The sequence below is a fragment of the Bos grunniens genome, chromosome 21 (assembly GCF_055505025.1).
Source record: "Bos grunniens cultivar Pamir isolate PY7600 chromosome 21, Bosgru_T2T1.0, whole genome shotgun sequence".
NCBI classification, from domain to species: domain Eukaryota; kingdom Metazoa; phylum Chordata; class Mammalia; order Artiodactyla; family Bovidae; genus Bos; species Bos grunniens.
In genome coordinates, this window is record NC_141185.1 from 12320806 (window position 1) to 12342689 (window position 21884).

At 41.0% G+C, this 21884-nt stretch overlaps 1 protein-coding gene across 7 annotated transcripts in view; it reads right to left on the minus strand.

Annotated features, from left to right (window-relative positions):
• UNC79 (unc-79 subunit of NALCN channel complex) overlaps positions 1-21884 on the minus strand; it is a 277121-nt gene that overhangs the window by 101496 nt on the left and 153741 nt on the right. For 5 of the 7 annotated variants that reach the window (XM_086363153.1, XM_086363151.1, XM_086363149.1 and 2 more), the window contains 8 exons: positions 19356-19497; positions 13717-13796; positions 13484-13632; positions 9190-9347; positions 4720-4901; positions 2459-2660; positions 1637-1816; positions 152-217 (listed from right to left, as the gene is read on the minus strand). In XM_086363153.1, the coding sequence (XP_086219279.1) occupies positions 152-217; positions 1637-1816; positions 2459-2660; positions 4720-4901; positions 9190-9347; positions 13484-13632; positions 13717-13796; positions 19356-19497 (1159 nt within the window). The remainder of the gene's footprint in view (positions 1-151; positions 218-1636; positions 1817-2458; positions 2661-4719; positions 4902-9189; positions 9348-13483; positions 13633-13716; positions 13797-19355; positions 19498-21884) is intronic. The other 2 variants (XM_086363156.1, XM_086363150.1) reach the window with 1 other exon arrangement.

Genomic DNA, 21884 nt, shown 5'->3' on the forward strand with positions numbered 1-21884 from the left:
GGACTCACACACTTGAGTGTCTGGGGTGAAACCCTTGGAGCTTTCCAATCATAATTACATCAATCAGGTCCAGTTAGAGACACCTCATTTTTTACCTTGTCCACCTGTGATAGACACTTGCACACGGCCCTTCAACGTCAGAAGTACCCACCTGGCGTCTGTTCGGGTGTCCCACCGAGAGCTGGAGCAGACTGCTCATGCCTGGTCAACCTCACAGCTTAAAAATCAACAACAACTCTATTTAAATAAGCATTAAAAACAACTTGAGCCTAGAAAACATACTCAGCGCTAACTGCATTGGATAGCAGGAGCAAGTTGTGCTTTCTTATTTGTAATTAACATCACAGACAAGAGGTTTAGTCCTAAAAGTTTTGTGGTTTTCTTTGAATCTAAAGAACATCCTTCAATGTGGCTTCAATTCTTATCCTTCAAAAATCGTCATGTGAATCAATGAACAAGAAATATCAATAAATAAACTTTAGGTCCCAAACTGATTAGTTAAATAAAAGAGCTGGGAAATTCATATAGAAATTGTAATTTACTTAAGTACTGTTTTCTAGGATCTGATGCAGTTTCACCTGGTCCTGATACTGCTAGAGGTTATTCTTAAATGGCCATCTCTTATTATCTTTGCTCCCTGAAAAGCTGAGTTATTGATTGCTTAAAGGGCTTTCAATGACTCTTCCAAAGTTCAAAATACCACATTTCCATAGCTTGTCATAAAATAGAGAAAATGCAATAAACAAAATAAAATCATATTTATGATTAAAAATGGTTATGTCACATAAAGCTGTCTTCTAAGAAATGCCAATGAAAAAGCAAACATTTCAGCTTCTGACAGGATAAAAAAATATGTTTTATGGTGCTATTAACTTCACGACAGTTATTTAAAAATTAAATCATTTCATAAATGTTACATTTAATGCACTCATTCACTAATATGATGACAGTTATGATTTTTAATTATTTGTCATTCGTGAGCCATTGCTAATCGTTACAGTTCATCTAGTTATTTGATAATTTTTTGTCTTCTTTAAAACTGCTCTATAAAGAAAGACCTTTGGAAAACAATAATATATGGCTTTTTTTTTTTTAGATGGCAATGATGTTTATTTTTATTTATAAATTATCTAGTGAAGTAGGGCAGAAATTCAACTTCTCCTCAGCCTGATTTTTTCTTTTTTTGAAAACACCATTGTTATTGGTTTCTGGGAGTCTGCTGGCTGCCTTTGTCATGCATTCCAAATTTCCACTCTCCCCTCTTAGTTGCCCTGGGTCTTGTCAGAGTTTCATCCAGGAAGCTCTTAGGTTACAATACTAGTGGTGGAAACCTTCATATTCTAGGGCTCAGGAACAAATGCTTCTTCTGCATTTCATGCCATGCATCAGTGGATTTGCTGCCTTCTAAGTCTCAAAACAACCCACTGCTGGATCAGGGCTTTGCTTCACCAGCAGCCGGGAAAAGCCATCCAGGGCACCGATACACCTGGGGGGACCCTCTAGGGAACGTGAAGGTCAATGCAACTGAAGGAGCTCAGTTTGCTAAGTACATTACTCTCTGAACATTCAACAAGACAGGTCAGCCTCAGAAAGACATCAAACAGATTTAAAGGGAGGATGGAAGAAGATACTCAACGGATTTTGGAGGTTAGGGTCTCGGGGAGGGAGAGCGCCCTCTTGGATTCCGCGGGTCCTTTCACGCTGTCTCGGAGGGAACGCACGCTTTTCTGGCGGTTCCTTGCAAAACGAGCCCTCTTGATCTTCCACAACGCGGCATCACTGAGGTTAGCGACATTGGTCCTCACAGCAGTGATAGCTTTGCAAAAGGAATTAGAGGCGATCATTTTCCTTAACTAGCTAAGTTATATACAACTATTCTGAAACAATCCATATGCATATATTTTCAATATTAAAAATCATTTCCATGGATACACTTCTCATTCATCTGTCTCCCTCTATGATAAGATTTATATTTTAAAAAATGTAACTATTACCTGTTTCAACTATCACTTATCATTTTTCTGTTTAAATTGTAGGGTTAAACTATCTAATTTTATCACTGGATAAATAGTCGAGTGACCAAAGTCTTTCCTCCATCTATTTAGAGCTACAGGTAACTAATTACTAAGCAAGGAAGTGTAAATTTACAAAGTACAAATAAATCTCACAAAGTTGTTCACAAACATAAACAGATGATTGAATAATATTTAAGGAACACAGAGTCACAAATGGTTCTCATTGGTCCTCAAATAAATGAGAATTTTGATGTTGAAGTGCCAGAAAATAATTAACCTGCAGACTACAACAGTAGATATTCGATAAACATTTGATGAACTGAGTATATGAAGTCAAGGTAGTTTCCATAATGGGAAATGAAACTACATGCAGAGAATCCAGCTTATCCAGCAAGCACAGGAATAGGAACTGACTTTTAAAGCAAGTTCTTTGTTTTGCTTACTTGTAGGAAAAGGAAATTCTTTGTTACAATCCAAATGTAGCTGAGCTTCCAAAGAAAGCGTTTCAAATCTGTTGACAAAGAACTCCCAACTCAAAGCAGGAATATCTTGCTTGAGAAAATGTAAGAGTAAAAGCTTGCTCAATATTGTGGGTCGATCTTTAACCACAGTATCAAACTGGAAGTCAAGACAAAGACACAGACCCTGGAGAAAAGGTTAAAAAAAAGTCAGATGTACATACACTAAGCACAGTGAAATAAGGCAGCCTCCTCAATACACACTTACAACGGGGAATGATTCAGTTGAAATCTTCTTGGATTGGGTTTTTGGTAGGGGGGAAATGTGGGAGAGAAGGTTCATCTAATCATTGAATATCTCTTGAATTTTGACTCAGAAATCTGAGCTACATGTATATTACTGATTTTTCTGATACATTGTATAATGACCACTTACTCCGAATACTCAATACTATAAACGACTTTCACCGTCTACTGTCTATGTGTATTCTAAAATGTAGTTTTGGAAGTATGATTCTCTTAGTAGACACTATGGGCATTAAAAAAAAATTGGTTTGAGGATATATGGATTAAGTGGTTATTATACAATGTATCAGGAAAAATCAATAATATACATGTAGCTCAAATTTCTAAGTCAAAATTTAAGGAATATTCAATGATTAGGAGAAATTGCTCTCCCACACTTTTTTTCCTACCAAAAAGAAGATGCACTTCCACTTACTAGCCATGTAACTCTGAAAAAGTTACTTAACCTTTCTAACTCTCAACTTCTCTATCTGTAAATTTGGAACACACAAGAGGTTATTGTGAGGATTAAATGAGGTAATACATGATGGAACACTTATAATACATTGCCCTGGAAATACAATATATGTTTCACAAATTTTGGTTCTTCCCATTATTGTTACTTTTAATAATAACAATATGCTAATGTGGAAAAACAGCAGAACAGGACTTTGGAGGGTCTAAACTTGGTTCTCCCCTGAATTCACTCTGTGTTCTTTGAAAAGCCACATTATCTCTCTGAGACTTCATTTCTTCAAGTATAAAATAAAGGTACCAAACAGGATAAACAATTCTCTCCAGGTCTCACATTTCATGTCTCTCAGATGTTAATTTGTGGCATTTTGTTTCAGCAGCATATTTACCTTCTCTTATTTTGCTCTGATCTATATTATCATTCATCTGATTTCTCTTAGCATCTAGCTTTAATGACAAGAACTTCCCACCCTGGGGCTTCCCAGGCAGTTCAGGTGGTAAAGAGTCTCCCTGCAATGCAGGAACCTGGGTTCGATCCCTGGACCAGGAAGACTCCTGGGGAAGGAAATGGCAACCCACTCCAGTATTCTTGTCTGGAAAATCCCATGGACAGAGGAGCCTAGCAATCTGCAGTTCATGGGGTTGCAAAAAGTCAGACATGACTGAGCAACTAACACTTTCACTTTTCACTTCTTCCCACTCTGGAGTCAGTTGAATGGTAGAAAATAAACCAACCTAGCTTAAAAGTCTGCCACATACAAAAAATTATACAATACTGCATCTGGCAGAAATGATAGCAGCATGGGGACAAAAACTGAAAAGAAAGAATCAACAAAGAAAACAAGAGGTCTGTTAACATGTTGTGGTTCTAGGATGTTGTTCCCAATTAAAAAATTTCCAGTGTCGAAACTGGAAGCTGAGACTAGTAAAGACTTCCTTAGACACATGTTCTTTGAGAATTTGGAGAGGGACATGCAGGAATACAGCACTGAAACTTTTAATACTACAGAATGTGGAAAAATATACAGTGCACAGAATGTTAGCACACAAAATGTGAAATGTTAAGTTGCAAAGCTTCATGACAATCAAGAAGTCTACAGTTATGACCCAGGACAGTGACCTCAGGTTCATTCCCTGGATTCAATGGCCATGATAATGACTAGTTTATCTTTCAGTTATCACAGGGGTTTATAAGAATCAAAGGGAAAAATGCAGGATATCACTTAAGAAAGGATAATGTGCTATACAAGGATGGAATAAAGTAGTTATTATGAAGTTGTATTGATATTATATTGAGAAGTAAAGTTGTCACCAATGAGTAAATATCTCTCAAAGTCCTTCTCTGAGCAGAAAAAAAAATTTCTGGTGTTATCAGCAGCAGCAGCATTTTGTGTGTGTTATGTGACAAATGACTCAGTGAGTTGGTACAGAAGAGCAGAGTGCCATATGCGGAGCAGACAATGCCCATCACAGGGCAGGAACATCACCTGCAGTGCTGGCCTCTTTATGGTGTCAAGCAGGAGACCGGCCCTCGTAGCCACAGCTGGGTTGACGTCCTCCACAGCTGTCAGGAAGCAGCAGAAGGCGTGTGCCAGGGAGTATTTCAGTAGGTGGTTTTTGGTCACTGAGTGAATATCCAGAAATCTACAAATTACAGCCACTTTTTCCACTGCAATATCAAAGGCACACAACAACAAAAAATGACATTTATTTAGACAGTCTGAGAAATGAATCCACAGAGGATAAAGTTAGTTCGGGGTGCCCTCATACAGATCTTAAACACCAAGAGGAAATTTCAATGCCACCCTTCTTGAGTGTTCTGCTTTATCTGTGTGGCAGAGAGCATTTCTACTCAGTGCAGTGGTTTTCTGCCAGGCAGCCTTGATTTAGTTCTGGGTGTTTTTTCTTTAATGCTCTCTACTTTTGTTGAACTTCCAATCATATTTCAAACTCTTCAAAATGCCTCTATGTTCATTTCCTTGTCCATTCTACAGAGATTCTGCAGACATGTTCTACAGAGGCTCTGCAGACCACACAGGGAGGCGGGACGTGCCCGCCAGGGCTAGCTCTAGGTTCTTAGCATGTCATGAAGTGATATGACAACCACTTCCTGGGGCTACAGAAGCCACATATTTCTTCCATGAAATAGATGCACCCTTACTTGATAGCGTTCTAATTATTCTGCAAATCTATGTTGAATTATTCCAGCCACTCTTTAAACATAGCTTTATAAAAGTTATAGTAGCTAGTAAAGCAATATAGTTCCATGCAAAGACATTTCAGGTCTTTATTTAAGCTGTTCCAGCAGCCTAGAAAGAATATTCCTTCTATTCTTTTCCACTTTTTGACACTCTATCATCCTTAAAGAGTTTGCTGCTGAAATTCTACTGATCTGTAAAGTCACTCTGACTTTCTAGAATGTCCTTTGCATCCCATGAACACCTGCAAAATTACAACTCACTTACCTATGGCATTTGTGTGTTCATATATAGCTATATGACATATTTCTTGTTGTGATCTTGAATTATATCTGTACCTTTATAGTTTCTTAACCTCTTACATGTTTATATTTGGTCACATCAATTAAATTAGGAGCCTCTTAAGAGCAGGAATCTGTTCACATACTATTTTTGTTACTCCCATAGTACCTAGTACATATAGTACTTATTCAATAAATTCATAAATTCATTTATTTTATATATATATGTATATATAAAACTAAGATCATTCTACGTTTGTTATATAAAATATACCTATAAATATTTTATATATAAAAAGCAGAGACATTACTTTGTAGACAAAGGTCCACATAGCCAAAGCTATGGTTTTTCCAGTAGTCATGTACAGATCTGAAAGTTGGACCATAAAGAAGGCTGAGCGCCAAAGAATTGATACTTTTGAATTATGGTATTGGAGAAAACTCTTCAGAGTCCCTTGGACGGCAAGGAGAACAAACCAGTCCATCCTAAAGGAAATCAGTCTTGAATATTCATTGGAAGGACTGATGCTGAAGCTGAAGCTCCAATACTTTGGCCACCTGCAAAGAGCCAACTCATTAGAAAAGACTCTAAAACTGGGAAAGCTTGAAGGCAGGAGGAGAAGGGGATGACAGAGGATGAGATGGTTAGATAGCATCACCAACTCAATGGACACGAGTTTGAGTAGGCTCTGGGAGTTGGTGATGGACAGGGAAGCCTGGTGTACTGCAGTCCATGGGGTTGCAAAGAGTCAGACATAACTGAGCGACTGAAGAGCTCATTCTAAGACAAAAGAGATCATTCTAAGTACTTGGGGGAGATGGAAGTAAATGGAAAAATGAACTGTTTCGGACTGAATGTTTGTGTCCCCTCCAAAAATTGATATTGGAGTCTTAATTCCCAATGTAGTGGCATTTGGAGGTGGGACCTTGGGAGGTAATTAGGTTTAGATGACATCATGAGGGTAGGCTCCCTATTATGGGACTGGTGAACTTATAATAAAAAGAAGGGAGACCAGAGTTCTCTCTCTCTCCACCATGTAAAGATATAGCAAGAAGGCAGTCATCTACAAGACAAGAACAGAACCCTCACAAAGGAACCCAATAAGCTGGAGCCTTGATCTTGAACTTCCCAGCCTCCAGAATGATGAGAAATAAATTTCTGTTGTTTAAGCCACCCAGTCTATGGTATTCTGTTATGGTTTCTCAAGTAGACTAATTATGTGAATGAGTCTCAGATCTCGACTTCAAAGTCAAGTCAACTAAAAGAGATAACACAAGTACAATTATAACAGAAATGTAATGTAAAAGGCTAGAACTGCCATTAACGAGGTAGAAATAAAACGCTACAGGAGATTAGAGGATAAAGAAATGACTTTCCACTGAACGAATAGAGAAAGTGAAACTCAATGGGGGCATTTGAAGACTCATGAAATGGAGGTGGCATTTGAATGGGACCTGGAATGGAAGAAAGATTCATTAGAAAAGACCCTGATGTTGGGAAAGATTGATGGCAGGAAGAAAAGAGAATGACAGAGGATGAGATAGGTGGTTGGATGGCATCACCGACTCTATGGACACAAGTTTGAGCAAGCTTCAGGAATTGGCAATGCACAGAGAAGCCTGGCATGCTGCAGTCATCAGGTCACAAAGAGTCAGACGCAACTGAGTGACTGAACTGAACTGAACTTGAATGGAAGAGGACTTCAGAAGGAGAGCACAGAATGGTCAACACATGGATGAAGAAAAGCAAAAAGCAATGGAGAAATAGCAATGGTATATGTAGAAAGAAAAGTGAGAAATAAGGCTGCAAACACTTGCAGTTAGACCATGGGAATCTTTGAATGTCTGTTTAAGGACTCTGAAATTTATTCTCTAGGCATCTAAAGACCTATTAAAACTTTTTGAGTAGAAAAGCAATATAATCAGATATTTATCTGCTTTATTTGTATTCAAATGTCTATAAATGTTGTCAATACCATGTAGTCTTTTGCTAGAAAGTTTTACTCTAATTTCATACAACATCATGTGCTGTCACATAAATAAACCAGCCCTGGGATTCATGGGACATTAAAAGCAAGAACTCCTTGAGGGGATCAGATGTTAGGGAACTAAACTCAAGGTATAATAATTAACTCACCTGATGGAACTTCCATTTCTCTGCAAAATTTCTGAGACACTAAAATATACTGCAGATGGTGACTGCAGCCATGAAATTAAAAGACGCTTACTCCTTGGAAGGAAAGTTATGACCAACCTAGATAGCATATTCAAAAGCAGAGACATTACTTTGCCAACAAAGGTCCATCTAGTTAAGGCTACGGTTTTTCCAGTGGTTATGTATGGATGTGAGAGTTGGACTGTGAAGAAAGCTGAGTGCCAAAGAATTGATGCTTTTGAACTGTGGTGTTGGAGAAGACTCTTGAGAGTCCCTTGGACTGCAAGGAGATCCAACCAGTCCATTCTGAAGGAGATCAGCCCTGGGATTTCTTTGGAAGGAATGATGCTGAAGCTGAAACTCCAGTACTTTGGCCACCTCATGTGAAGAGTTGACTCATTGGAAAAGACTCTGATGCTGGGAGGGATTGGGGGCAGGAGGAGAAGGGGACAACGGAGGATGAGATGGCTGGATGGCATCACTGACTCGATGGACGTGAGTCTGAGTGAACTCCGGGAGCTGGTGATGGACAGGCAGGCCTGGTGTGCTGCGATTCATGGGGTAGCAAAGAGTCAGACACGACTGAGCGACTGAACTGAACTGAACTGAAAATATACCGAACCATTCTGATCAGGCACACTGTGGTGTGCCAACCCTGCTTGCTACCCCTTGAGAGTGGGAGTACCAGCAGATTAGAGTGACAGTGAGGCCAGCAGATATAAGACTAAGACACACTCAGGTTCGTTCCATACCCTGTTCCTCTAGGAACCTGCCATTCTAAGCACTAGGAATTACAAGCATCACTGCAGACTTGGTCCCTGATGTTTCAATGGCAAGAGTACAACAGCAGAGCTTCTCAAACTTCACTGAATTACCTGGAGAGAACTTGTTAGAAATATAGATTTCTGGCCTCACCTCCTAAAATTCTGATGCAGTAGGTCTAGGATGAGGCCCAGTAATCTGCATTTTAAGCGAACATTTCCAGGTATTCCACTGCAAGTAACCCATTAGGCTGACTACCATTCACACCAGAACCCCTTTGAGAGTAAACAGGGGTACAATTAACAAGCACTTCTGGACAACAGGCATTCACTGGGACTATCTTAGACAAACCTAGACAGGGTCAACCTACCTAAGGACCATCCTGAAAAATTCTATTATCAAGGAAGCTCAATTAAGTAGAGCCAACAAAGAACATTAGCAAGCAGGACAACACCTTCTAAAAAGAAGGGAGGAAAAGGAAGGGCCGGAAAGAGATATCATGACTGGACATCTGGTTTACCTGGTGAACCAGAGAGAATTTTTAAGCTAATACAGAGGTACCTGCTTCAAACCTCATCTTCCAGTCTTTGCTGTTGAAATTGCCATTTATGATTGTCCAAAAGATGTCAGCACCATGAGGAAGTGACAAAGCGTGAAGAAGGAGAGGAACTGCCAACGAAGACAGCTGGGAGAATTCAGATTTGACGACTCTCCACAGGCTGGGGAATCAAGAAAAAGCAAAGTGGTTACAGTTACAACAAACTTTCTAGAAATAAATCTTATTATCTTAATTTATGGGAAGTGTCGTTAACAGATGGCTGGTAGGGATGCTCTGATACACTCTTTTTCTATGTTAATTCTTTTTAAATGTTTGGCTGCATTCTGTGGCATGTAGGACCTTAATTCCCCAACCAGGGATCGAACCCTCAACCGCCCGCATTAAGGTGGAGCCTTAATCACTGAACTGCCAGGGAAGCCCTTTCCTATGTTAATTTTTTTTAAAGAAATTACTTATATATAAGAACACAGAAAAACGCTACCGGTTAACATTGCATGTTAACATAAAGTTTTAAACTGTATATTATAAATCCAGGTACATAAATGGACAATAACTGTTAAATAATAACTGATATTAGTTATGTTAAGATGATGAGGTGATAAGTGATTTTTGAAAATGCTCTTATAGTGAACATCTGGAGAATTTTATTGGTTTTGTTTGCCTAGCATCCTTTTATTCTTATTCTAGCAAACAACTCTCTTCCTATTAAGAACAGCCTCTGTACCAACTGGCAGGGTTGTTAATCAAGTTCCCCCATCTTCTCTATCCCAAGAGTGAACACAAAGCCCAGACTGATCAGAATACTTCAATGTAATGAATAGAGTGATTAGTCCAGGGGTGGGCATGTGACCAAGCACGGGAATGCTGGCATCCTTTTCCAGGCTTTGGTATGTACTCTGAAATCTCAAGAATAAAGTGAGATGTGGCTCTAGAGCTGCTGGCCACCCTGTCCCACCTCACAGGGGCAGCCTGCTGAAAGCCAGCACAGAGGGAACAAGGCTAAGCAATGTGCAGGGAGGGAGAGAGGGGTGGGAGACGAGAGAGGGAAAATAAACAGAAAGGGGGAGGCATCCCTGGTAACACCTTAGGAATACTTGCCATTCCTAAAATCAGACCAATACTGCTCAAAAACACACCTTAGTAAGTTAAAGCAAAGTCCCTAACAATACATGCCAGAATAATTCTGAATGCATATTTTTAGTAATAATATTTTCAAATTTTTTATTCAGTTATCTGAAGTATGGCTTTTGTTTGTTTTCACTTTGGTTTATTCTGTTTTGTTTCCTCTTTGGCTCTAAAGTTAATACCAGAATCAACATGACATTTGACTTCCAAGCAAGACTATAAAGTTTTTTGCCACTCAGTTCGTAGTCATTTCTTAGGGCAGCCTAGGAAACTAGTATATTTCCCCCTCCATCTTAGCTGAAACCTGACATCTTGCTGGTAACACAATTTCCCCTTAACCTCTCTATGAGTCTTCATCCTAGTCTTCACTAGCTCCGCACAATCCTTGGTTCCCATGGCTTCCTCCAGGCCTTCTCTTACCAACCTTTTTCTATTGAAACCCATGCCATCTACTTACAGGGCCCTGTCCCCTCTCCCTTCCCTGCTGAATGTGGTCCCTGCTAGACTTCCTCCTCATCCAAGCCTCTGCCAATGTCTCTAGTGAATCCAGCCATGGTCTCACAGGTCCACCTCTTCCTCAGTCACGGTGGCCTTTATCTTACTCTATTGGGTGAGTCACTGACCTCCCCTCAGGAAGGCTGAGAACATTCAGTTCCCACCTCTGATCCTGACTTAGGCTATTTTTCCCTCTTTTCTATACTCTTCCCCCAAATGTCAAACCTCTTTTGGCTTCGCTTGCCTCCAGTTTTAGACGGGATCCCAGAGTCAACCATTTTGATCCTCTGGAATTCCTCATCCCTCTGACCTTCCACCATAATCAAAGCACTAATTCCCACTCCTGAATAAACCCATTGCCTACTTTTATCCACTTTCAGGCCCCAGAGTACTGGTGAAAAAAATCCACAAATTCCTACATGCCTGGCGCATCACAGTTAGGTGCCAGCTCACCTCGGCAAGGCCCCAAGGCTAGTGTTTCTTTGATGATTTCTTGCTGATGCCTTACTGCTTCCCTTATGTAACCTGTTCCACACTTTTTCCATATTCTTCAAACTCCCAACTCAATCTTTATCGCCCCTTCCCTCTCAGAGGAAGACATCAGCATGTACTATTCTTAAGGTTCTAGTTACTTGTTATGATCCCCTTGACACTTTTCCTTTTCCTGCAAATGCATCTCCTTTCAAAGGAAAAGGCATCCCTCCTCTTTCTCCCCACCCTTGTTCTTGATCTCATGTGCCTGCCTTCCAGGACTTGGCTCCACCAACTACTCCCTTTCCTCTACTTCTTTCTATGGACCATAAATGTTCCAAACGTCTTTATTCAAAACACACTTGACATCCACTTCTTTTCCCCTCTAAATGTCTGATCATTCCCTCCTCTTCAAACAAACTTTTCAGTAGGAAGTTCTGTATTATATCTTAACATTCCCAAAGCCTTTGCAAGCTCTTTGCACACCCTCAAATGCAGATGGTCCCCAGTGATCTCTTTTCTTCATGTGCTGTGCTGTGCTTAGTCACTCAGTCACATCTGACTCTTTGTGACCCCATGGACTGTAGCCTACCAGGCTCCTCTGTCCATGGGATTCTACAGGCAAGTATACTGGAGTGGGTTGCCATGCCCTCCTCCAAGGGATCATCGCAACCCAGAGATCGAACCCAGGTCTCCTGCATTGCAGGTGGATTCTTTACCGTCTGAGCCACCAGGGAAGCCCAAGAATAGCCTGTCCCTTCTCCAGGGGATCTTCCTGACCCAGAAGTTAAACCAGGGTGTCCTGCATTACAGGTGGATTCTTTATGAGCTGAGCTACCAGGGAAGCCCCTTTTCTTCATACTCATGCTATGAAAGTACAATTCTGACCCTGTTCATTGTTTCAAAATCTTCCAAAGATCTCCAAATACCATTAAATAAGTAGTAGTAGTGTAGTCAGTCATGTCCGACTCTTTGCAACCCCCTGCCAGGCTCCTCAGTCCATGGGGATTCACCAGGCAAGAATACTGGAGTGGGTTGCCATTCCCTTCTTCCCGACTCAGGGATTGAACACGGTCTCCCACATTACAGGCAGATTCTTTGAGCCACCGTGACATGTCTATATTATTATAACTAGATCAACAAATGTAAACATTGGGCTTCCCTGGTGGATCAGTGGCAAAGAATCCAGCTACCAGTGCAGGAGACACAGTGCAGGAAGATCCCCTGGAGAAGGGAATGGCAACCCACTTGAGTATTCTTGCCTGGAAAATTCCATAGGCAAAGGAGCCTGGCAGGCTACAGTCCATGCGGTCGCAAAAGAGTCAGACATGACTTCAAACAACAACAAAGCCTCTATTTTCAAAGGCCTTTCACTCTTGCGTCCCAACCTCCAGCTTTGCTTTCCATTCTAAGTCACTTAAGTCATGTCCAACTCTGTGCGACCCTCTGGACTGTAGCCCTCCAGGCTTCTCTGCCCATGAGATTCTCCAGGCAGAAATACTGGAGTAGGCTGCCATTTCCTTCTCCAGGGGATCTTCTCGATCCAGGGATCCAACCTGCGTCTCCTGCACTGGCAGGTGGATTCCTTACCACTGAGCCATCTGGGAAGCCAAGTTAACCTGAACCACACTTTTGTTTTTCAATTATCTCATTTGCTTACATATTAAATGAGAATTATATTTTTTGACTTATTTCCAAGAACACTGTAACAGTTATTTTAAGGTTGTCAGGAAGAAAATAATTAGTAAATCTAGGACAATATTTTATTATTTTTCTCAAAATGCTTCAGGAATGTCTAAAAAATAACTTTTCAGACAATATATGGAGAGATTTAGATGCTTATTAGCAGTACTACTTCAAGTAAGATGTTGAGTCTTAGTTGTACTTGGTATCTATTAACTTATACCAATTGACATTTTTCTAGCATACACTGTATTCTTAAGTCATCTAACAATTAAAAGGCATAAAATAATCCTTATTTTGCCTTTTCTACTTCTACAGTATCTAGCAAATTACTATTCCTCATGTTGATATACTTAAAAAATTAGACTCTATAAAAGAAATGTAAGTAGTTCCTATAGGCAAATTAGTCTGTCCTGACTAAGAGAAAGAACCCAATGAATTGATAAGTCTTATTCTAACACTGATTTTCACAGATGAAATCTAAAATAGAAACAGACAAAAACACTATTAGGAAAGACATACCTTGCAATCAGCATATGATCCTGAATATAGGCTAAAAATTGAGGATGATCTTTTCTAGCAATGTATAAACACTCTCCATGTAGACAGAGGATCTTCAGGCAATTGAGCATATTAAAAAGAATGTCTGGCTCTTCAAACTTAGCCATTTCCTATGCAAAGAATCACATGTTTACTGAGTTATCGCAAATGGCAATGCTACCAAATAAAATATTCAAATATCTCAAAAAACATACCTGGAAAATGGTGTATATTAGTCTCAACGTTACTGGAAGCTGCTGGTGGCAAAACTTTCTTTCAGTATCATTCTTTATTGCTAGGAAGAAATAATTACACACAAGTTAGCACAACTCTTTTCCCCATCATTCATGAATTATCAAGACCATAAAATGAAGAGAAGTAAATATAGAATATATTAAAAATATTCATGTAAAGTGTTTCTTTGCTCTCCAAGTAAGCGTATATCCTTTCCATAATGCAAGTGAGGGAAAGCTAGATTTAGGACCCTCAGCTTCCAACTCCCACTGTGTATTCAGATATCTTTCATTCCCTGAAGCAACCCCAGCCCAGCCCTATGCTCCTGTGGGCACCTAGTTCCACTGATACCTGGAGGGGCCTAGGGCTTGGCTAGGTTTGCCTTCCTATTTGAAAGGGAGATAGTATAGTGTGAAAATGTTAATTGTTCAGTCATGTCTGACTCTTTACAACCCCATGGACTGTAGCCCGCCAGGCTCCTCTCCATGGAATTTCCCAGGCAAGAACACTGGAGTGGATTGCCATTTCCTTCTCCAGGAGATCTTCCTAACCCAGGGATCAAACCTGGGTCTCCTGCATTGAAGGCAGATTCTTTACCATCTGAGCCACTAGGGAATGCAGGTATTAAAGAGAGATGTGGGCTTCCCTGGTAGCTCAGATGGTAAAGAATCTGCTTGTAGTGCAGGCAGGGTTTGATTCCTGGGTCAGGAAGATCCCCTGGAGAAGGGAATGGCTACCCATTCTGGAATTCTTCCTGCAGAATTTCATGGACAGAGGACCTGATGGGCTACACAGTCCTTGGGGTCAGAAACAGTCAGACATGACTGAGCGACTGAGCAACTAACACTTTTACTTTCTTTTTCACTTTCAAAGAGACATACGCAAGTTGTATTAACACCTAAGGATTTACCCCAGGATTCACATGTATCCTTTTCACACATGCACAGGACTTACTCTTGCACCAAAAAAAAAAGGATACTTTTAAAGACTTGAGAATATTTAAGTGAGAACTATTCATGGTTTTATCTTCTTGTGAAGATCTCTAAAAAGACCTTTGCCTCTATAGTTGGGGGTAGGGGGGTGACTTGAGGAAGGTATATTGTAAGTGAGGCATGTCAGAGAAAAGAATTCACAAGTTAATTCTCAAATGTAGAAACTAGTGTAAAATGTTTTCAAATCACTATTATAAGTTTTGGCAATTCCTAGGATAGCCACTGGGAGTCAAACCATCTTTGTCTAGCATAAAAATTTTTTTTAGTATTTTTAATGGAGAACATATCTGACTACTGTAAGAAATAGGTGCCAGGCCACAAAACAGGAAACAGGAAATATTCTAGAAAGAGGAGGAAACCACTGAACATATATCAATAGAGCGTTCCGCTAATCTCTGACAGAAGAGCTCAAGAACCCCATCTGAAGACCCACAAAGCAGAAGCAGGACCAGGGTGCTCGGCAGCAGGGAAGGCGGGTCTTGGGAAACAATTCCTCCTCCCTGAGGAGACAAGTTATAACTGTGTCCTGCAAACAGCAGAGAGTAAGAGAGGAAAAATAGACCAGAAACTGTGACCAGAGCCTGAAGCAGTGTTTAGGGGAGGTGAATAGAGCAAATGTTTAGGTAAGTGGAGCTTATAAACAATTAAGCACAAGGGGAAGTATAATTTATAAAAATCAATTGCTTGATTTTAACCATTATTCAAATGGCAATTAATTGATTTGTGCACTATGTTGAGTTAAAAAAATCTATTTACACAGAAAGAGCACAGGTTATTAGATCGTAAGTGAAATCCATCAACCTACCAGACTTAAGACTGTACTAACAATCATCAAGACAGTGTGGTACTGGCACAAAGACAGAAATATAGATCAATGGAACAAAACAGAAAGCTCAGAGATAAATCCACACACCTATGGACACCTTATCTTTGACAAAGGAGGCAAAAATATACAATGAAGAAAAGACAGTATCTTTAGCAAGTGGTGCTGGGAAAACTGGTCAACTACCTGTAAAAGAATGAAACTAGAACACTATCTAACACCATACACAAAAATAAACTCAAAATGGATTAAAGATCTAAATGTAAGACCAGAAACTATAAAACTCTTAGAGGAAAACATAGGCAGAATACTTTGACATAAATCACAGCAAGATTACACTTCCCAGAGTAATGGAAATAAAAACAAAAATAAACAAATGGGACCTAATTAAACTTAAAAGCTTTTGTACAATGAAGGAAACTATAAGCAAGGTGAAAAGGCAGCCTTCAGAATGGGAGAACATAATAGCAAATGAAGCAACTGACAAAGAATTAATCTCCAAAATATACAAGCAGCTCCTGCAGCTCAACTGTAGAAAAATAAATGACCCAATAAAAAAATGGGCCAAAGAACTAAACAGACATTTCTCCAAATAAGACATACAAACGGCTAACAAACACATGAAAAGATGCTCAACATCACTCATTATCAGAGAAATGCAAATCAAAATCACAATGAGGTACCATCTCATGCCGGTCAAAATGGCTGCCATCACAAAGTCTACAAACAATAAATGCCGGAGAGGGTGTGGAGAAAAAGGAACCTTCTTACACTGTTGGTGGGAATGCAAACTAGTACAGCCACTATGGAGAACAGTGTGGAGATTCTTTTAAAAACTGGAAGTAGAAATAGAACTGCCCATACTACCCAAGAATCCCACTGCTGGGCATACACACCAAGGAAAACAGAATTGAAAGAGACACATGTACCCCAGTGTTCATCACAGCACTGTTTACAACAGTTAGGACATGGAAGCAACCTAGATGTCCATCAGCAGACAAATGGATAAGGAAGTTGTGGTACATATACACAATGGAGTATTACTCAGCTATTTTAAAAAAAGAACACATTTGAGTTAGTTCTAATGAGGTGGATGAAACTGGAGCCTATTATACAGAGTGAAATAAGTCAGAAAGAGAAACATCAATACAGCATATTAATGCACATACATGGAATTTAGAAAGATGGTAACGACGACCCTATAGGCAACCCAACAAAAGAGATACAGATGTAAAGAACAGACTTTTAGCCTATGCGGAAGAAGGCAAGGGTGGGACTATATGAGAGAATAGCACTGAAACATGAATATTACCATATGTAAAATAGATGACCAGTACAAGTTTGATGCATGATGCAGAGCACTCAAAGCTGATGCTCTGGGACACCCAGAGGGATGGCATAGGGAGGGTGATGGGAGCAGGGTTCAGGGTGGTGGGACACATGGATACCCATGGCTGATTCATGTCGATGTATGGCAAAAACCACCACGATATTGTAAAGTAACTACCCTCCAATTAAAATAATTATTTTTTTTTAAAAAGACTAAATCCACCATGTGGATTTCAGAGAAAAAAAAAAATAAGTGAAATCCATGCTTTCCTTAGGCATTAATTCCTGATAGAAACATGGCTTGGGCCTCAGCCTTGGCAAATAATTAGTAAATCTAAATAAACCCAGAGACGTAGGTTCTAGTCTCATCCCTGCCACTAACTAGTTGCACAATGTTCGGGTTACCAATTTCCAGTCTCCCACCCCAGGTACACCCAGGATCAAGGGTGAGCAGGCGGAGCTCATTTCACTGTGTTTGTGTTTCAACTCCTCAGATGACCCTGATGCTCCATTACATTTTGGAATCATGTTGAGCATAAAGTATAAATCAGGAGTGAACAACACGAGCTACATGACCACGAGCAAGATGCTCAACCATCCCGGACGTACTTTCCTCATCCACACAGTGAGAAGGCTGACCTAGATCGGCAGGTTTCAAATCTCTTTCCATGAAGTCCTTTGTTGAAACAGAATCTTACGTAGAACTCCAACATATGAAATAGCACAAGACAGAGTGCCCTGGCTGAAGCAGGGTGGGAGCCTGGGTCTGCTCATCCTTTGCCCACATCTTCTCACCAACTGCCACCCAATTAAGGATGGTCAAAAGAAAACACAGAGATTTACAACCTCTAGTACACGCTAAGCAGAGAAGGCAATGGCACTCCACTCCAGTACTCTTGCCTGGAAAATCCCATGGACAGAGGAGCCTGGTGGGCTGCAGTCCATGAGGTCGCTAAGAGTCAGAACCGACTGAGCGACTTCACTTTCACTCTTCACTTTCATGCATTGGAGAAGGAAATGGCAACCCACTCCAGCGTTCTTGCCTGGAGAATCCCAGGGACGGGGGAGCCTGGTGGGCTGCCGTCTATGGGGTCACACAGAGTTGGACACGACTGAAGCAACTTAGCAGTAGCAGCAGTACACACTAAGAACCAATGAAGCAGGTGATCTCAGGTGTTCCCTTTTCTAAGTGTCAATGGTTCTAAATAGTGAGAGTCAGCATTTTGTTTGTTTGTGTGTGTGCCAGTCCTGTCTGACTCTTTGCAATCCCATGGACTGTAGCCTGCCAGGCTCCTCTGTTCCTGGGATTCTCCAAGCAAGAATACTGGCGTGGGTTACCATTTCATCCTCCAGGGGATCTTTCCAACCCAGGGATCAAGCCCACGTCTCATGCATTGGCAGGCGGATTCTCTACCACTTTAGCCACCTGGGAAGTCAATATATTCACCCCTCAACTAACTATTTATACAGTTCCTGCTGAAGCAGTGAGTTCCAACCAAGCAGTCTGTACTAACAATGTAGTTACCCTGGTCTGACCAGATGCGCCATGAGCTGAAAACGAGCCCCCAAAATAGTTATTTAATGTTTGCTGCTCACTGAAGGGGTGATGGAAAGCCTGTGCTTCCCAAACTTTGGTTCTGGGGAGCGGGTCCCCCAGGGGCCAGTTCAGGATTGTGGAAGCAGGAAGATATAAATTCAGAGAGTGCCACAGTGCAGATCCAGAAACCAGGCTTTGCCAGAGAGATGTGAGGTCACACCCTAAATTCCTGAAACCCCTTCAGAGTTTGAAGAGCTGGAGATGATTTCATGGGGGCTGGTTCCTGCCATCTTGCTGCTCCCAATTAGCCTACACAGAGCCTTTAAGCAAACTAGAATGAGGGCATCCCTCTTCCCAGCTCTGAGCAGAGCCAACCAAGTAGCCTTAGAGTATGACTTGTACAGCTGCTCATGATGAGCCCATCCAAGGTCCCAGCCAAAGCCCTGGGGGCGCAGCTTTGGCCACCTCTATCCAAAAGCACCATGCTTTGGCCAAATGACCTGAGTAGCTCTCAAGAGCGCTGGCCCCCTCCACTTGGTTGCTGTTATTTAGTCGCTCAGTCGTGTCTGACTGTGACCCCACGGACTGCAGCATGCCAGGCTTCCCTGTCCTTCACTGTCTCCCCGAGTTTGGCCCTTCAACCTTAGTTCACAGCTGCTTCTCCGTAGAGAACACGATTCAGTGTGGAGATGCTGCCTTCCCTGACAGGGTGGGTTTTGTCGCTCACAAGCTCCAATTGCCAGGAACATGCTCAGGGACTTCTGCTCTACTAGAAGCACGCCCTGGATCTGTTCACTTCATAATCTTGAGAGAAATGGTTCATGTGCATCAGTCTGAACTTGCCCAAGCCTAGAGTAGGCTAAGCAACCCAGGTCCTGAATGTTCGTGCAGACTGGGTGGGATGTGCCCACCACTCCCAGTAAGCCACAGTCCACCTACCAGCATGTTCCATGGGCTCGGGGCAGTTGCCAGGGTTCTCCTCACGCTTGTTCGCTGGATTCTCCTCCTCCTCACCTTCAGGGCCTATAATAAACTCTGGTCTGGAGGAAAGGAGGCTATCTTCAAGGCTGTCTGTGGGCTCCTGAAACAAACACAAACAGCTGGATGAGCAGCCCTTCAGGGATGTGAAGTCCCTCTTAGTTCAACAAAGATAGGTGAGCACCTGCTGGTCCCAGGTCCTGTGCTGAACCCCGGGGGAGCAAAGGCACTGCCTCCATAACGGTTATTGGCATAATGGTTCAAAGACATTTAGATCAGCTATTTTCCGAAACATTTTCATTAGCTTAAAATACGTATAGAAAAAAAATCTTAAAAACATTGTTAAACTTCCTAGGCTAGCTTTCTCACCTCTGCTTTAATTCCTGTGATTGTCTCAGTTACCTAGTAATTCCAACCCATGCTCATTTTGTTCACTAACAGTACTTAATTAGCAGAGAATAATAAGGGGTTCACATCAATATGTGTGTGTGTGCTCAGTCGTGTCTGATTCTCTGTGACCCCATGGACTGTAGCCAGCCAGGCTCCTCTCTCTGTCCATGGGATTTCCCAGGCAAGAATACTGGAGTGGGTTGCCATTTCCTTCTCCAGGGGATCTTGTCAATTCAGCAGTTGAACCTGCATTTCTTGTGTCTCCTGCATTGACAGAAAAATTCTTTACCACTGCAGCACCTGGGAAACCCTCACATCAACATATTTGGATACAAATACTGGTGGCTAGGGGAAGTCACATTTTTCAGAGCAAGACATTTCTATAACATGCAAGTTAAAGAGAGCTAGGTACAGCAACCCAAGTGTTCATCAACAGATGAACAAATAGACAAAATGTAGCAAATACATACAATGGAATATTATTCACTCTTATAAAGGAAAGAAATTCTGACACACGATACAATATGAATGGACCTTGAGGACATTATGCCCGGCTTCCCAGGTGGCACTAGTGGTAAAGAATCCACCTGCCAATGCAGGAGACACAAGAGACGCGGATTTGATGCATAGGTTGGGAAGATTCCCCTGGGGTAGGAAATGCCAACCCACTCCAGTATTCTTGCCTGGGAAATCCCATGGATAGAGGAGCCTGACGGGCTACAGTCCATGGGATCACAGAGAGTGGGATGCAACCGTGCACTTGGGCACAAAGACATTATGCTAAGTGACATAAGCTGGTCATAAAAGGATAAATATTGTATGATTCCACTTATATGAGGTATCTATAGGAGTCAAAGTCATAGAAACAGAAAGTAAAATGGTATTCTCCAGAGTTAAGGGGAGGGAGGAATGAGCATTATTGTTTGATGGGTACAGAGTTTCTGTTTTGTAAGATGAAAATATAAAGATTGGCTATACAACAATGTGAATATACCTAACACCACATCTGTATATCTATATATAACAAGCTGAAAAATGAGTGGGAGAGATTTGAAAAGAAAGAGAGAGAGTGTACATGCTGGGTATGGCTACTATTCAAAATATCCATCTCTAATTATCCTCCTATTTCAGTTTTATTCTTTCTTTGAAGTTCCACCTTCAAATATCCTCTTTTAAAATCATCCTGTTTTAGGGGAAAGGTTGGGGGGAGTTTGGGATTAATATATACACACTAATATATATAAAGTAGATAATCAATAAGGACCTACTGTATAGCACAGGGAACTCTACTCAGTATTCTATAACAGCCTGTGTGGGGAAAGGATCTGAAGAAGAATGGTTATATGTATACGCATAATTTAACCACTTTGCTGTACACTTGAAACTAAACAATGCTGTAAATCAACTACACTCCAATATAAAATAAAACTTAAAACTTTTAAAAAATAAATAAAATTTTAAAGTATCTTCTTTATTTAACACTTTAACCGGTAAAAATTTGAAGAACTACTTGATTGCCAGCTCAAAGCAAGCAGGTGAAGACTGATGGGATACACAAAGGGATACTGATGGGATACAAAAGAAGAAAAAATTCAGCGCTAAATTGGTGTCTGGGAAGGTTCTGAAAATATCCTTGCCAGCTTCAGTTTTGATGAGACGGGCCCTGTTCCTAGGTCACCCATGAACAAGATGTTAAGTCAAATTACAAACTGATTTCCATAAAATTCGATACAGTGCATACTGACTCTTCTGCATATACCCAGTAACTCACCTATAATTCTCTGTTAATGGCAATATCATCTGTTCCCAGACCACAAAACATGGATTTAGCCTCAATTTTTCCAACTCTAAACACTAGCTAGGGACTTCCCTGGCAGTCCAGTGGTCAGGACTCGGCACTTTCACCACAGCGCACACAGGTTCAATTCCTAGTCAGGGAACTAAACCCTACATGCTGCACAGCACAGATCAAAAAAAAAAAAAAAAAAAAAACCCACTAACTAAACACCAAGTGCTGTCAATTCTCTTTTCTAAAAATCCATCAGTCCCGTGACTTCTCTTCATCACCACCATCACTACCTTAGTTCAGGCTGCCCTGTT